The sequence below is a fragment of the Lissotriton vulgaris genome, chromosome 4_1 (genome assembly GCF_964263255.1).
Source record: "Lissotriton vulgaris chromosome 4_1, aLisVul1.2, whole genome shotgun sequence".
NCBI lineage: Eukaryota > Metazoa > Chordata > Amphibia > Caudata > Salamandridae > Lissotriton > Lissotriton vulgaris.
Genome location: NC_141691.1, coordinates 52,833,913 through 52,850,935, shown reverse-complemented (window position 1 = coordinate 52,850,935; position 17,023 = coordinate 52,833,913). Strand labels below are relative to the sequence as shown.

General features: G+C 43.9%; 1 protein-coding gene across 1 annotated transcript in view; it reads right to left on the bottom strand.

The window, feature by feature from the left end:
* Positions 1–7,530, bottom strand: part of LOC147718347 (sestrin-3-like) — a 185,960-nt gene extending 178,430 nt beyond the window's left edge. Inside the window, exon 1 of the mRNA XM_086918288.1 lies at positions 6,897–7,530. Coding sequence (XP_086774414.1) covers positions 6,897–6,962 — 66 coding nt within the window. The 5' untranslated portion in view covers positions 6,963–7,530. The remainder of the gene's footprint in view (positions 1–6,896) is intronic.
* Positions 7,531–17,023: the final 9,493 nt, after the last annotated feature.

Here is a 17,023-nt window from a genome sequence, read left to right as displayed (position 1 = left end):
ATATGGAAGCAGCTGGGTCTGAGGACGGTTGTCACTGCCTTGCAGTTGCTGCGGTGCAACTCCAAGCATTCATGGTCTATGTCAAAGTGGTACGGGGTGGGCTGGTTGAGATTGGAGTCACCATGGTAGGAGATGATATGGTCTCTCCTAGCAGCCAATCTGGATGTCACTAGTCCCACAGGGAATTATGCCAAAAGCCATCATGGGGTGTTAGCCAGAGGGGGCCAATACTCAGATGTTCCACATTTGAACCTCACCAACCAGGTCATTCAGAAATCAACTCAAGGAAAACGTGCTCCGATATAGAAAAAGGAAGCGGATAATGTTTGAACAGAGGGGGATGAAATGTGTACAAACCCATAGAGCTTCTAGTCTCTTCTGATGACCACAATTCAGCCAACATTTGATCACCGGGCGACTCTTGATGCTGGAGCCACCAGTGCACCGAAATTAGGCAGACAACCGGCCAGAAGCAAAGGCTCAGAAGGTCAGGTCTATTAAGTCAAAACTCAAACACAAGGTGACAGTTTATACACAATCGCCTCCACTGAAACAGAGAGGAACAAGACAGGAGAAAGTTAACACCCCAGAAGCAAAACCATGCAAGCACCTGTTATAGTTACCATAAAAAGTACTAAAAATCCAGCACGCTCATGAAAAAGTGAAGCAGGGATCCATACGGCCATAAACATATTGTTGGCCATAGCAGACGACTCAAAGATCAGAGAGAGTGAGCATGGGAAGCATTAAATGGAGGTAACAATTCACCACCAGAGAAGGTAATCAGGCCTCCAAAACAAATATCATAATCAAGAACAATCTTGACATGCATCACAAAATCAACTTCCCACAACAGATCAGTTCCAGACGAGGAAGCACAGAATTGTGACTTGCCTTCAATGGTCCACCCTGCAACCACTTGTCCACATCCCCCTTGTCATCTCCCATCCTATCCCTCCCCATGACTGAGCCACTCAATATTGCTGAACTACAACAAAAACATTCAAATTTAAAACTAGGACCATGCCTGGGAATGAAGGAGCCCCAGGAAGAAAAATAACCACATTGAACAAGAGCAATCAGAATGCAGATTTTCTCAGCTGCAATCGAAGGACCTTTTTGTGAAATAAATGGTTTATACTGCAAATAAATGATATAACAAACATGGTGATCACTAACGTGTCTAAATTAGAAATAAGTGCTCAGCAGTCTGCGCTACCCACGTTTCAAGACCCTTACGGGTGAGTAGCTGCGCTTTACAAGCCACTTGATTGATTGATTTTTAAATGCATTTTGTGTATTTATTGTTGGAGACATTTGTCTTCAATAAACATTTTGGACTGAAAAGCTGCTCTCCACTTGCTTTGGTTTCAGTTCCGCACCTACAAAGATGTGCTCTACTAGATCATACCTCAAGCGTGAAGATTTGCACCAGGCACGGAAGACACAGGGGTCTTTTCCATACCAATAGTCTTCTTAAGTGACATTAAGTGATTCACCTTTTTAGGTCGAACCTAGCGGCAGCACGCATGCGCTACTTGCTCTGCGAGGCATGCTGTTAATAGAGTATGCTGTGGAAGCCCCATCCACTCTCCTCTCATATTTGTAATTGGCTTGTGTCATTGTCCATGGTAAACGCTGGCTTCAGATTCATTATGAGGCTTGTTAGTACCGCCTTGGTTCCGCCCTGTCTTTATTTGGTCCCGCCCATAAGGACTGAACCTTTTACTTTGCTCGTTACATGGCATGCTTTATCTAGTGTCTGAGCACTGTTTCGTTTATTGACAATGGAGGCTGCTATTTTTGTTGTTTGTGCGTGCTGAGATCGGAGCAGGCTTTAGGGACACCGCGCTCAGTTTACATTTTATTGTTAAAAGTTTGAAAATGAGCGCGGCGCCCGCTTCAGGGACACCACACGTTTTTTTTAAATTTTTTTACTTTAATCCGGAGTGCGGCACATGCTGCAGGGATACCGGGCTCCATTTTTTTTTTTAACTTGAATCCTCTGTGGTTATCCTCTGTGTGTCCCAACATGTTAGTAGTGTATGCTTTACTGCCAGAAGCAAGTGGGACAGGAGTTTGCCTTTGCTTGTGCGTAGTGGGTAGATTGACTGCCAGTGTGCACTGTGGGATCACCTCTAGACATCAACCACTTTAAGAACTCTTTTGAAAATGTTCTTTATTGGCATTTCAAAAACAAAAAACAATACAAACAACTTAGCCAGTTGCACATGATAATATCTTTTTCCATACTTTTGCGAGATATGGTACTGTGTCACTGGAATAATCTAGTACTGACAACATCCTCTGATAAATATCATACATAGTACAACAGAACGGCAGAAGTCAATACATTACAGATTAGTCCACAACACACCAGGAGCTATCAGTCGGAGCAGGGTCTATGTGGCATTCTAATACGGATAGTTATCATGGGATCAGTACATCTCCTTGTTCAGGGTGTGTTACCTGTAGTGAGGGCATACCTACAAATCGGCGGACGCCACTTGAGAGCCCGCCCCTTCGTTTTGTCATGTTCGCGCCAACTCCAGAAATAGACCCCATATGTCCATTGACCTGGATGCCAACGGCATTAGCTCCCAAAAGGTAGGTAGGTAGTTATGCGTGGCTGAAGGTTCCGTCTTGGATCCAAGCCTCTACGGAGGCGGCTCCCTTTCTGCCCCAGTTCATGGCCACCCGGTGTGTGCAAAAAGTAATAAGAGAGTGTGTAGCTTATGGTTCCCAGCCGTTGTGTCTTTAACATAACCCAGTAGTCCAAGCAATGGGTCTGGGTCATCCGCCGTGCCAATTATATCATGTACTGTGGTGAAGATCTTGGACCAGTATGAGGCCAACCGGGGACAGCTCCATGCCATTTGCAGGAACGTAGCTGGGGCATAGCCACTGCTCCAGCGTATTTCAGAAGGCATTTGATGATAATTTTTCTTTGCTCTTTTGTACATATTTTTAGAAATAGGCTCAAAAAGGTCAATGCACAATACACCTAAACACATGCAGGTGAGCTGGGACGGCCCCTCTCACCTCCTCCATCTACCAGCCTTATACACTGGAAATGGCCCAAAATGACAGTTGGGGGCGGAGTTTTCCAAAGGAGGCCAGAGTCGCTGTAGGAAGGTGACCTTTACGTCGGGAGGTAGACTCTTACCTAGACCGTCATCCAACAGTCAATTGAACATGGCTATTTACATACCACCTACCCACATCTGAACTGTTTTTTTCAATAAAAGATGCACTTTTTTTAGCAGAGTACTCAAAGGGGTACTAATTAAACAAGTACATAAGGTATACTCATTACCCAAGTACTCAAAGTTGTACTTATCACCCAAGTACTTAGGGTATACTTATTATTACCCAAATACTTAACAGTGTACTTATGAACAGAGTCGTTCAGATATACTTACTACTGAAGTACTAAACGACGTACTGATTAAGCAAGTCTTTAAGGCAGGGTTCTCCAAACCGGTCCTGGAGGGCCGGATCCATGCCAGATTTTTTGTATATCCCCATTTAGATGCATGTAGTTATTTTAAAAATCTGGCATGGATCTGGCCCTCCAGGACCGGTTTGGGGAACCCTGCTTTAAGGTATACCTATCACCCAAGTACTTAAAGATGTTATGTTATGTTTTTTTTACACAGCGTTAGCATACCTGAGGGTGCCTTGATGGGTGAACCGTTTAAGACTGTTGATGTTCCCTCAGAGTTTAAATTTAGATGAATTATTTAATGAAAATCCACGTTTTAAGAGCTTTCCTGAACTGCAAAAGGCTGTTCCGTTTTTTCAGTTCAAGAGGGAGATAAATCCAAGCTTAGCTGTGCTGACCACAAAGCCTCTGCCTCCCCAATGGGATTTTCTAACTTTACGAACTACATTTTAAGCAGTCATGGAGCGTAGAGATCTGGGGGGGGGGATGTACCAGGAACATTTTGAATAAAATAATCTGGTCCTACACTGTACAAGGCCTTTAAGGGGGTGCACAGAGCCTTAAAGGCAATTCTTTTTTTATAGGAAGTCATTGCACTTTTTTTTGCTAGGGCTGCTGAATGATGTATAAGTAGTCCCAACACCAGACGAGCTGCTGCATTTTGCAATTTAGTGAGCAGCTTCTATTGCATGTTTATAAACAGTTCATTGCAATAGTCCAGTTTAAAGTGCAGTAATGACAGACTGTTTGGTATGAAGGGTTACATTTTCCCAATTATTTTTAAGATGTAAAGAACGAGGAGGCATTTTGATTGACCTGGTAGGTGAAAGTCAGTTGGTTGTCAAAGATGAGCCCCAAGTTTCTTACTTCTTCGACTCGTTTTGATAAAGCAATCATATCCTGGGGCCACCAGCTGGATTATCCAACTATTTAAGGTACACTCATGACCCAAGTACTCAAACATGTACTTATGTTGTTAATGACTTATGACTAAGTCATTAGGTATACTCATTACCGAAGTAGTCAAAGGATTATGTATTAGTCTTTATGGTATACTCATTACCCAAGTACTCAAAGGTGTAGGTACGCATTAACAGAGTCTTCAAGGTATACTTATTACCCAAGTACTTAACGGTGTACTTATTACCAGAGCATACTTATTACTCAAGCATCCATTGACTTTGATACACTTACGACCCAAGTACTGAAAGGTGTACTTATTAACTGAGCACTTAAGGTCTACTTATTACCCAAGTACTTATTACCAGAGTACTTGAGACGTACTCATTACTCAAATGTATCTCAAGGGAGAGGCTAAATTTGCCCCCCATGACCCCATCTATAACCTGCAAAGTAGAGATTGGCAGTAAATTCCATTCCGCTTGCGTAATTTGGGTAATTTCGTGTTCCGCAGAGAACGCAGAATTGCCCAAAATTCTGCGTTCTGCTGAATTTTTTGCTTGTTCGCGTTCTAAAAATGCGTGTTCGCAAAATATTTCACCCCGAACACGCAAACAGCGATCTCAAACAGGAAAAAAGCATCACGAACAAGCAATTCAGCGCGTTTGCGGAATTTATGCGCGGTTGAAATTTTTTACTGTTTCGCGGAGCTTTGCGTAGCGCGACTTCACAAATTCCCTGCAGAAAGACACGCAATGCTGTGCGAGTACAGAGTCAGCAATGTGTGGGAGACCAGACAGGGGGGGGCAGGGTGGGGGGGGGGGGGGGGGGGGGGGAGTACAGGGTGATTTTTGAGGAGTCCTGGCTTGTGTAAAACCCTAAGTGTAAGAAGCAGCTGGTGGCCTAGCGGAGACACCAAATGTGGGTGGTTGCGGTGTTATTTTGCGGCTGCTTTGTGCACTGGTGGTTGACTAGGCTTTGTGGCAGGTCTACAAAGTTAGTTGCGCTGGCATGGGCAGACCTGTAGAGAGATGGAAGTATGCTTGGAGCTTGTGCACACATGTGCAGGTAGACAAAGGAGCAGGGGGTGGGGCATAAGACTGGCTGGCACAGAGTCCCAAGCAGGAGTGGATAAAGTGCACGACGGAGCTGCATGGTGAACAACGCTGGTAAAGGAACAAAGCAACCAAGCAGCAGACAATACTGAAGCTCTAAATCACAGCTGTGCCTCGGGCAGCTACAGTGAAGAGTGGCACCTTTGCTTGGAGGCAATATTGCAGACTCTAATGTGACCCACAGGGGTCGCTGGCTACGGGTCTGGGAGGCCATCAAACACAAGGCACACGCCTTGCACATGGAATAGGGTCAAATGAGGGAACAGCAGCTAGGCCCGAATCAAGCACTGGCCAAACCAACGAACTTGGAACCCCATGACACTCGAACACTAGATGTTGGTGACAACCAGCACACAATAAAGAGAAACACAGAGGAAGAGAATAAAGAGAAACACAGAGGAAGAGAAGTGAGTGGAGATGTGCTGGGATTACAACAGGACCTGGTCTAGAGCCCAGAAAACTAACAAGTGCCAGTTTCAGCCTAGGAGAATGAAAGCCTGACCGATGAGGCTGTAAAACAAAGGTTGCTGCCAGAGAGCAATGTATGCCCGGCTGGCACGGGAAGGAAAAACACAGCCATAAAGTACCCAACTGGCACAAGAACACGAGAACTGCTAAGTGTAATAAAGGACACAATGATCAGACTAGGAACTGTAACGAGGAAACAAAGTAACAGAATGTGTACAGCTAAAAGTATTAAAGAACCTTTCTGGGCACACGTGAGCCACATCTGACGCCTGGGTGAGCTGGAGAAGACCGCACTGGAGCAATCTGTAAAATGCACTAATGAAGGGAAGATTTGGAAATCGCTTGTTTTTGACAACTGTGCCGGTCTGTAGCAAGATTAAAAAACACACTGCTCTAGGGTTGGTATGGGGTGGTGTCCACTAACTCAGTTAACAGCCTGCCCAAGGCATGCTGTGGTGGAGTCTTCTGGCCCACTGTCCCTGTATGCTCTCCTCTAGCTTTGGTATGGGGTGGTCTCCCAAGGGATGCTGTGGTGGTGTCTTCTGGACCACTGTCCCTGCACACACTGCTCTATGTTTGGTTTGGGGTGGTCTTCACTGACTCCGTGATTTGGCAAACCAAGGTATGCTGTGGAGGAGTCTTCTGGTCCTGTACGAACTGCTCTAGGGTTGGTTTGGGGCCGTCTCCACTGACTCAGTGCTGGTGTCTGCTACACTCTGGTTTTGCTTTCACATGGCCCAAGTACTGCAAATAAGTGTACAATTGTACTCAGGTACACTATGGTTTATTTTGGCTTAAGAGTGTGGGATTCATGTTTTGAAGGAAGTACAGGTGTGTTGATTCGCTCTTAGGATTGGTGGCCCTGTGTGTCAGGATACTTTGGAAGATTAAGTCCACTCAAGTACTGTTGATAAGCCAGTGTTGGAAACGGTTCATATCTAGATCGGGTAGATGGTCGAGGCACTTACCTGACTCTGCAGCCTCTGGCACTGGTTTCCTCGAGGATATTCCATGCTTTTTGGACAGATGATCATTTTTCAGGTTGGAGCCGGCAGCCTTGAAGAGATCTTCGTTGGGAAGTTTGGTCTCCGTTCCTACCAGACCATGTCACCCGGGCAGAGCTCACCTCAGGACCGCTGCTTCTACCACCACCACCGCTCCGACTATTGCTGGAAGAGCTCGTTACTCAATGCCAAGCCCGGCAGCTCACACCCCCGAGGAGTCGGGTTTCTGCTTGCAGGGCTCGGGAGGCGGGAGACTAGCCCTGAACGCGGTAGTCTCCCGCCGGAACCGGGAGGGTTGGCAGGTCTGCATCCGTCCGCTCAACAACACGCCAGTGACGTCCACACAAAGGTGCTCTCATCGCCGGGGGCAAAGCCTCTGTCACCAGGAGGAACGGCCGCCTCTCGGGATTGGCTTCTCCTTCAGCTGGGGATTCTAGGGCGTCCAACCGTCCGTAAATGTCACGGACAGCCCGTCATTTCGGCCGGCGTCTGTCCGCTGTCCGTGAAGGTTTCTTTAACGGACCCCATTTGTCCGTAATTTTACCTGCTGTTGGGTGACCAATTGTTGGGCCAATCATGTGCCTTTCTATCGCCAACCGTTCCTCCAATCGTTGATATGGAGAACAAACAAAGCGATCTACGATTGGCTTGAAAGCCATCAGCCAATCCTAGAGCTTGTTCGTACACTGCAGGAGTGTTCTTATTGGCCCGATGCGTCAGGGCCAATGAGAACAGCTACGGTACTACCGGATATGCAGAGCACGTTTTGAGCCGGTCTGCCGTGGACGAGCCGTTTCACAGCAAGCACCGCTCATTCCGGTTTGGTCATCGGTGGGTTTAGTTGCTGCTTTCTTTGACTCATGAAGCGTGATGTGTTCACTATGCCTCCCTCTTTCCGGTTACCAGAGACCGAGGCACAGTCGAAGGGGAGTCAATCACGGTGTTTGTGAAATCTACACAAGGAACCGTGTGTGCTCGAGATGAATCTCCGTGCCGCATTCAAGGTTGTGTCCAGTGGTGAAAAAACTTGATTTGGGGCTGTCTGACTAGAGCATTTTTCGTGGAAAATAAAAACCTGAAAACTTTATTTTATCTTCAGTGAACTCATTTTCACTCATCCACTGCCTGGCCGCATGTTGTAAATGAGAAGTCCCAGGTAAATACACATCCCTTCTACAGAGATTAAACTGCCCCTCGTGTTATATATATTTCTAAAAGAAGATGTACATTTGGAACAAAATGAATAAAAGACACCGGTCCATCCTGCAGCTGAAATGGACTCCTGCCTTGCCACAATGTTAATAGTAACTCGGACATGCTTGCTGCTGGCTCACGTACACTTTTAAGGTATACGTGCATGTATTCCCTGGAGAGATGAGACGTTCGTCCACTATCTTTACAAGACCTTCGTTAATGGGTTGCTCTCAATTCTGTAACCTGTAAAGCAGTATAATGTGTGATTACGACTACATCATTTTATAGGCTGTCCTTAAAAGGTCTACTCCCTAAAGAACGAGAACCAGCCCCCCTCAAAATTTTTAGTAAATTCCTCCTATTCATATGTCTTATTTAAATGCTAAGAGGCTGATAACAACAAGCAGCGATATCTGATGGCAGCTGCACCCTGATGGCAATTTAATGAAGCGTTTCGGCTGGTTAATATGTAGGGAAAAGCTATAAATATATCACTGTGTAAGCGCTTCTTGATGATCACAAATGTCACGCTATGTCACATTTTCATAATGTATTCCTGGCAACAACATGATGAGTTTGACATATAAATGACAGCACCTTAAGAGGGCATAGCTTTTGAAAGCAATCACTCCATTAATTTCTTAGTTGTAATTTAAGGCATTGTAGATGGTACAGCTGTTCCCTATTCCAACAAGCATCTCTTCCCATTCCACAGCAGGTTATGTAAGCATTTTTTGTGTAAACAGAGGCTCAAGAATTGCCTCAAACAGTCAACAGTCAACTACATAACAGGAATAAAGTAAAACTACTCTTATTCATAACTTGATCCCCATAACGAAACAGCACAAGAATAGCCATTCCAAAGCGGTGTCTCCAGCCTTGGAGTTAAGCAAATTTAAGGCACAATACACCTCTTTCTATGGGGCGGAACTATGGGGTTATGCTGTAAAATATGCCTTTGGGTTATAAGAAAATATCTTTTTTAGGAAATTACTAGGTATCTCATGGCATACACCACTTCTTCCCCTTATATTGGATCTAGGCATTCATCACACTGACAACCTCGCGGCCCTACGGCCTTTGTGGCCACATGCATCATCCCAGCCGTTTGCGAATTCCAAATTGCGAAAAACAGGGAATCGCAATTTGGAATTCGCAAAATGGGATGCATGTATATTTTTCCATAATATTTGCAATTCTGTAAAAATCGCAATTTTTACCGAATCGCAAATATTATGCAAATTCTAATTTGCGATTTCGCATTTCCCATTGATTCCTATGGGCCAAAAGGCCCATAGGAATCAATGGAAATTGCGAATTCGCAAATTAGAATTCGCAAAATGTTAATGCATTCCATGGGTGCAGGGGGGGTCCAGAGGACCCCTCCCTGCACCCCTGAAATGTATTTTAAAATGGATGTTTCACACACACATGTCCTAAGGACATGTGTGTCTGTAACATGACAGTGTTTAAAAGGCTAATTTGAGCATTTTATTCTTTTTCGTAAATTACCACGAGGTTCACCCTCGTGGTAATTTGCACACCCTAATTGCGAATTCGCAATTTTAAAAACAATCATGCATTGCTTTTAAGGAATCGCAAATTTGCGATTCCTTAGAAGCAATCGCATTTTTGGAAATCGCTAAAAATATCGATTTTTCCAAAAATGATTGATGCATACTAAAAAGATATTTAGGAATCGCAAACGGCCGATTTTACCGAATCGCACCGTTTGCGACTCCTAAATACCTTGCTGCATGTGGCCGTTGATGTTTTGGGTCCGTGTGTGGTCTACTGATTAATTAGCTGATTACAGAGATGCACTAAAAGAAATTCTAAGAATAAAAAACAATATAAGGTTGCCATGGTTGAGCCATATTGAGGGCTGGTTATCCAAGTTGGGTTTGAAACACTACTGGGAAGATCCCGATAGCCTAACTCTGAGCTGTAAAAAGGTGCTGAAATTAAGTTATTGGGAGTTTGTCTCAAACTCTCATTTAAAAAACCCTAGTTAGGCTCTCTATCACTGAGGTTTCTTGCAAAGAAATGTGACAGTAGATTTTAGCCTTTCATGGATGAAATTTCACCTTGACTCGCAAAATCTCTGTATTTAAAATTCCGTTATGGTACATTGCAGATTAAACAAAATACTACTAACTGGACGGATAATGTAGGGAATGATGTTGGGTCCGGTTGCGAACTTTGTAATACTGGTGTAAAAGAAGATGAGGCTCATGTATTATTCTTCTGCCTAGCTTACGCCCGTCCTAGAAGAAAATGGATAAAGCCTATTTGTCGTTTTTTGGGCTCCAGACGCTTTAGCGAGGCAGAAAGAATACTCAAAACGGAAACTACCCAACCAATTGTATTTAGTATAAGTAGATATCTTTTTTCTGTGTACCTAGTAAGGAGAAGAGGGGGCTTGAAGCTATAGGGTTCTGTAGTGTAATTTCCAAACAAGTCCAAACAAGCTTCAAAAGTTAAGCAAAGACCCACAAATGATACTGCAAAATCTTTATTTTTATAGTAGTTTGCTTAAATGAATTGAAAATATTGCAAACTACGTTTAAAATACCCGCTTTTTAATGTTTTAATACCCCAATGTTTTAGACTCTACTTTGTATATATTCTTTAAAAAGAAAAAAACTTGCAATAACCTTTACTGGACCTTATAGAGTGGACATATGATTATGTTGGAAAAGAGGGGAATGGGCTGGGTATATTTGATTGTTTTTATTGTATGTACGTCTTTTATGTTTTTTTGATAACCGAAATAAAGATTATTGATTTGAATAAGTGGATTATAAATTAACAGAGCACCCGGTTCCTTGAGGTTATCTACAATATTTCTAATTCTACATACATGGATACACACACTTATCAATGCACTGTATAATAGACAAAATGAAAACTATATAAAAAAAAAATAGGTAAATATATACCTACAATTGGATAATTTTCTAATGCGCCCCTCCAAGTTCCCTCTTCGGTCCAATGCATTAAAAAAGAAGTCGATGCAGAGTGCGTGCCTCCGTGTCAGTACACCTTTAAAAGGCGTGTTCATGGCTGTTTGTCAGTGTAAATGTCACCGCTCTCAAGTCTTCTGATCTTTTAGTCCTGTACTTCTATTTCTGGCTTGTTCTGATTTTTATGCGCGCACACACATCCTTTAAGTGGGCCTGGTCTTGCTGGTGTTCAGCACCAGCAGTTCTAAAAAGCAGGTGATGAGACTGGTCCCTTCACTGTCTTTCATGTGAACTTCAAGGAGAGTTGTTCTTTTATAGTGTTATCATTTCAAAACAGGAGCATTTTCAATATGCTATACTACGAAGCCCTGGCTATTGCTTATTCATGTTGTGCAACTAAAACCAATTGACCAAGCCAATAGTACTGGCTTGTTGTAAGGGTAGTGTTACTTGCTGAATTGTATACCTGGATGTAATCACAGAAGTTCCAAATTGCCAGTCGGGTGGCAACCTGAGAAGCTAAGCATAGATTTTCAGCTTAGGTGCTTTTAAGCCGGACCCTTAATTACGTTGATCACGCCACTTTGCAAGACCCCCCAGTTTTTCCATCCCACTTAAAGCCCTGTGTGTGTGTGTGAATATATATTTTGCTATGTTATCTATGTAAATGCGTGCCTATGGCAGGATTGCCAGCCTGAGCCCCCTGCCCTCCTCCCACTCTGTCTCCTCTGAGCATGCAGTCGGCCTTCTCCTGCGCTGCTTGGAAGAGGCAGATACATTATTTCCAACGTTAAAGGTGCATGTAAAAATTCTGGAAACATGAGCAGAACTTTCAACAGGGCTTTGGTTTGCAGGAGGACTTGACCTTTGTTCTAAAAACCGAGACGTACTTAACAGGAAGAAAAGCTTCGGGACAGTACTCTGAAATCCGCGACAGTCCTGGGAAATCCGGGACGCCTGGTCACCATACCACAAACAACATCCATACCACCACCACGTCCCTCTTCAAGCGTGTCCTTCCTTACCACTCCTACTGAAGCCCTTTGTAATAGCAAATGTAATTTAAAAAATACGAACTTGCACTTGGTTTCATCGATACCTGGTTACATTTATAAAGCACTGTATACAAAAATAACAACTGTGGGTCTGGGAAAACTCAAAAACTCTGTGTTCAAACAATGTGTCTTGATCATTACCTGATGCGCTAGGACCCATCACTCTGTGATATGGAATCCCATCAGTTACTCGAACTGGGCCGCCCTATTGATCATCATTTGGGCCAGTCTCAGTAAAGCGGTGTGTCCACAGCGCATACTCAGTACACACCGATAGATGTAACCGAAAAAGCAGTGCACAAAGAATGACTAGTGAAGTGAGTGATTAAAAATGGATAGTGGTTTCAAAGAGAAATTTTAATAGAGAGCAAACCACTTCCAAGGTTAAAAAACGTGAACAGCAAAATAAACAGTAGTTTAAACAAATATCTACTGCCTTTTAGTGGAGGTCGACATGTTTCTGCAGTTGTAGATACAATGTGTATCTCCTGCTTCCTCAGGACCAAATTTATATTTTGCTACTGCTTAGACAACGTGAATGTGTATAAAACAAAAGTTAAACAAATATAGGATATCACCTGATAAGGCCTTCTCAAACGCTCCTGTTAAGTAGAAGCTGATTGCCACAGGAGAAAAGCATCAAGTATGAAGAACAAATATAAGAGAAAACAGAGAGAACCACGTTAACACAGGTTAACTGTCGTGAGTTTCCATTACTATTATAGTAAATGTACCTGAATTTTTTTTTTACAGATACAGAACCCAATCGTTCCTAGTTTGTAAATGCCTCTCACTCACCTAGAGTTTGAGAGACCGGCGCCGCTCCTCGCCTGGCCACAGCTCAGGAATCGGGGGCTCCACTCTAATATTAATACAAAAAGAACCACACAAAGACATTTATAAAGCACCTTGTGCCTAAATCAAGCATCGGGACGCTTTAAAATGTAGGTCTGGTGCGATAGGGATAAGTACAAGGAAAGCAGGGAGCTCACCAGGTAAGAATCGAATGGATGTTTGTGTAAGGAGAATTTCAGCAGCTTTCTTCATTAAGATGCCTCATTACGAAATAATATAAACGCGGATAAACATCCAGAGAGGATGTGTCCCTTTAAAGATAACTGGTGCCTGTGTAAAGCACTCCAAAATTCAACTGCCCAGAATCATAGAATGTTGTTGGGTCAATGCAGAGACTCGATTGCGAGGATGTGACGTAATGGCCAGAGCCGCCAACTTTGGCGATGGGGAACCAGGTTCAAGTTTCGGCATCGGCCCAACATTCTGCTATTCTGGGAAAATCCCTTCATCTCCCTGTGCCTACCATAAACAAATGCGTTCTCATGTAAAGCAGTCCATTACCTTCTGTTGAGTTACCGCTATGAAAAAAATAAGGGTTAGTTACCGCTATGAAAAAAATAAGGGTTAACAGATCTTTTCTCGCTCCCCCAGGTTGGTATAAACTGTGGCGGATATCACCCCCTGGAAGTGTTCCCACGACCTCTAAGAATCTCGAACCACAGACCATTCGCTCATGGGGCTATATGTAAAACGCCTTTTTTGAAAGTATAAATCAAAACAGCCAATTAGCCTATGCTTGGACCATCGGGTAACTAAAAACACAGTACCTTTTGTGAATAATTGTAGATGTTATTTATACAATAAACATGCCCTTCGACTATTGACTCACTTTTGGCCAGTAGAGACCTCCAAGATCCTGCTGTACCTCTGTCCGCCCTAGTACTTCCGGGTCGTATCATGGCCAATCCCATGGCTGAAAATTTTCTTGGATGAGCACAACTCGAAATGTAGACCATGACCTAGGATTGGAGAATTTTTGGCACCTCAACCAATCTTAATGCGCTGTGTGAAATTACGATGTGCTTATTAGCTGTGTCGTCCACGCGTGTCTCTGAGGTGCAGAGACAGTATCTGTCTGACCCGTCTTACTATATAGCTGACAGGTGGGCCTCTGAGTGGATGTGTTCCCAGTTTGAAGTTAGCCTCTGTTTCTGCCAGAAGCCAAGCCGTAGGTTGACCGTAAAATCTTAATCGGCTGGCATAACACCCTCCTATCCAGATCACTTCCTGTTTTTCCTCGTGGAGTGGGAGACTTTGGGCGCATGCACCAGATGTAAGGCAGCGCGTGCATGTTATTGCACAATATTTTAAAAACAAGCACTTGCAATGCAATAGAACTCGTATTTACGTGAGTCCTATTGCATTTGAAACGGGGGTGCGGGCGGGCTAAAAGGTATGAATGGGAGGGGGGCAGAGAAATCACAGACTGCGGGAGGGGCCGTGGGTGGGGGGACACAGGAAATAAAATAGTGTTTCGAGTAAAGGGGCCTGTAGCCCTGAAGGATACAAATGACTGACATGGCTGACATGGGGCCCGACCAACAAACTTAAAAACAATCGGAAGCCAGCATTTATAACCTAAGCCAATAAAGATGGTCCGGAGAGAAATTGCACATGCCCAGGATCAGACAATGTTTGCAGAACCCGGGCAGGTTTCATAAATACAGGAGACAGTATTCATTTAAGAATATTTTAAGATATTGGCACCATAAAGGTGAAAACTTTAAATGTCCCTGTAGGCCTGTCCGCCTCTGACTCCTTATTCCACGTTTGTTTAAGTTAGTTTAAACATTTCAGTTTTACAAATGCTGTGCTTCTCCTATGCCTCAGTCTCCAGTGACCAGATCAGCCAAAAAACGCCTGACTCTCCGGTCCCAGTATTATGTTTAGGTCTAACTATGTTGCGCGATAGTAGCATGCACAAGTTGTCATCGCATCCAAACATAACTCCACATACTGAGTGCCACAATTTCATCTTACCTGCAACCAAGCTTCCAGTCAGAAGTATCCAAAGTAAGTAATTGCTTGCTTCATCATAATTTGATATGGGTTTTATGTAATTCTTTTACACTCTTCTTGCTTTGTCACACTCTAAGACGCCCAAACTGAATAGGCGAGCCATCTAACAATTTTCTGTTACTTTCTTTAAATGTGCAGCAGTGTTTACCAAGTCAGGTTGCCTTTACCATGCTTTTCTCACTCTGTTTATATTAAGAGCACGTCATAATTGCTTTTGGGTTACCAGCCGGCACTTTAGTTTAAATTTGCAGTTCTCAGCCCCATTGTGGCCATTGTTTTCTTCACCAATGGAGATTTTCTTTGCGTGCTTATACCTTTTTTGTGTATTTTTTTAAAATACATTTTAGGTCATAGCTGCAGAGGTGACTCTAGTGTACCATGCTGTGAAGCATCACATCTCCTACCGCTCCCTGGATTGTGGCATCAAGCTAAGCAAAGTAATGTATCCCGACTCATCCATAGCAATGGAAGCATCTTGTGGCCGCACAAAGGCCTCGAGCATCACTCTGAGTGTGCCTGCACCTCTATCGTTGCAGCGAGCACAAGAAGACTTAAAAGATGGATATTTTTCAGTTTGCAGTGACGCCTCAAACAAAGGTAACAATAAACTCTATCCACTTTAGTTGCTGCACTTTAATTTCACCTCCGGTGTGGCCTACACACTGCTGAATTTCTACGAGGATGCAGCAGAGACTGCTACATCTATTGCACAGCAGATCACAACAACATTAAATAACCATGGTTTGAAAATGGAGCACGTCGCGGCATACTGTGGGGACAACGCAAGTGTTGACTATGGACGACATCATTCTGTTCCAGCATTTGAAGGGAGCAAATGGAGACCTTCTGCCTGCAAACTGTTCTGCCCATATCCTGCATAACTGTGCTAAACAAGCTATTAATGGATGTAGAATCCTTTGTTCTAAAAGGCTACAGCCATTTCTCTTCTTCTAACAAAGCAGACAGCGGGGTTGAAAGGGTTTTTCACTTTTGTGGTCCTAGAGTGGCAGCCTTTGTTTCGGCATGTCCCAACACGGTGGCTCACATTGTTCCCATTCACTGCGCAACTGTTGAAGTGCTGGGCAGCACTAAAATCCTATTTCCTTTCCCTTGGGCCAGAAAAAACACCCAGAGCAATATGGGATTTTCTAGGACTTGAAAGTGGGAAGGCTGCTATGTCACTTATTTTGACTTGTACTTATGCTTGTTGTCTATTTACTCACATACTATTGCACAACTTAATTTGTAGTGTCAGTAATTATTGTCCTGAATTTTGACCCTCCGTCCGGAATTTTGACCCTTTGTCCTGAATTTTTACACTCCCCGTCCTGAATTCACACCCATGCCAGTTGGTCACCCTACTTAAAACCCCAAGCCTTGACCACCCCACAGTCGTGGGACCCTACTGTATTGGAATATATGGAAGCAGTAACCCAATGACGAGAAGGGGGGGGGTTCAATGATAAGAACCGAAGAAGCTGGTCTTCTTGTTCAGGGAGAGTCACACCCCCTCATCCCTGCTATCACTACACGCCCACACCCGTCTCTCACCCAACCAAAGCGCCTACCCCTCTATATTCTCCGCAAGCTCGGTTTTACGACTATGTCTCCTCCGTAGCCTGCCCTCGCCCCCTTAGGATAACTCCTGTTGTCCACCCCACTCACACCTGCGGGTCTGTTCCCAACCAGTGAAACGTCAGCACAGCATCCCCGAGTGCCGCAGGTGTTAGTATTAATGCTCCTTGGGGGCAAATTTGTAGCTGTCAAGCGAAGATTACATAAGAACAGTTCAGGTGTGATAGCAAGTATCTTGTCACCTGTAACCACCTATATTTATATGTGCTTGCCATGCATTCATTTAATTACTCTACAGCCCAAGATTACGTGCAGAATACGTGAGTGAAGAGAACAGCTAATGAGGGAGCCTGGTGTGATTTGGGGATTTGGGTTTAGTTGCAAGTCTCTCAAGTTTTCTAGTTCCATTTGAGAAGTGCAACCACAG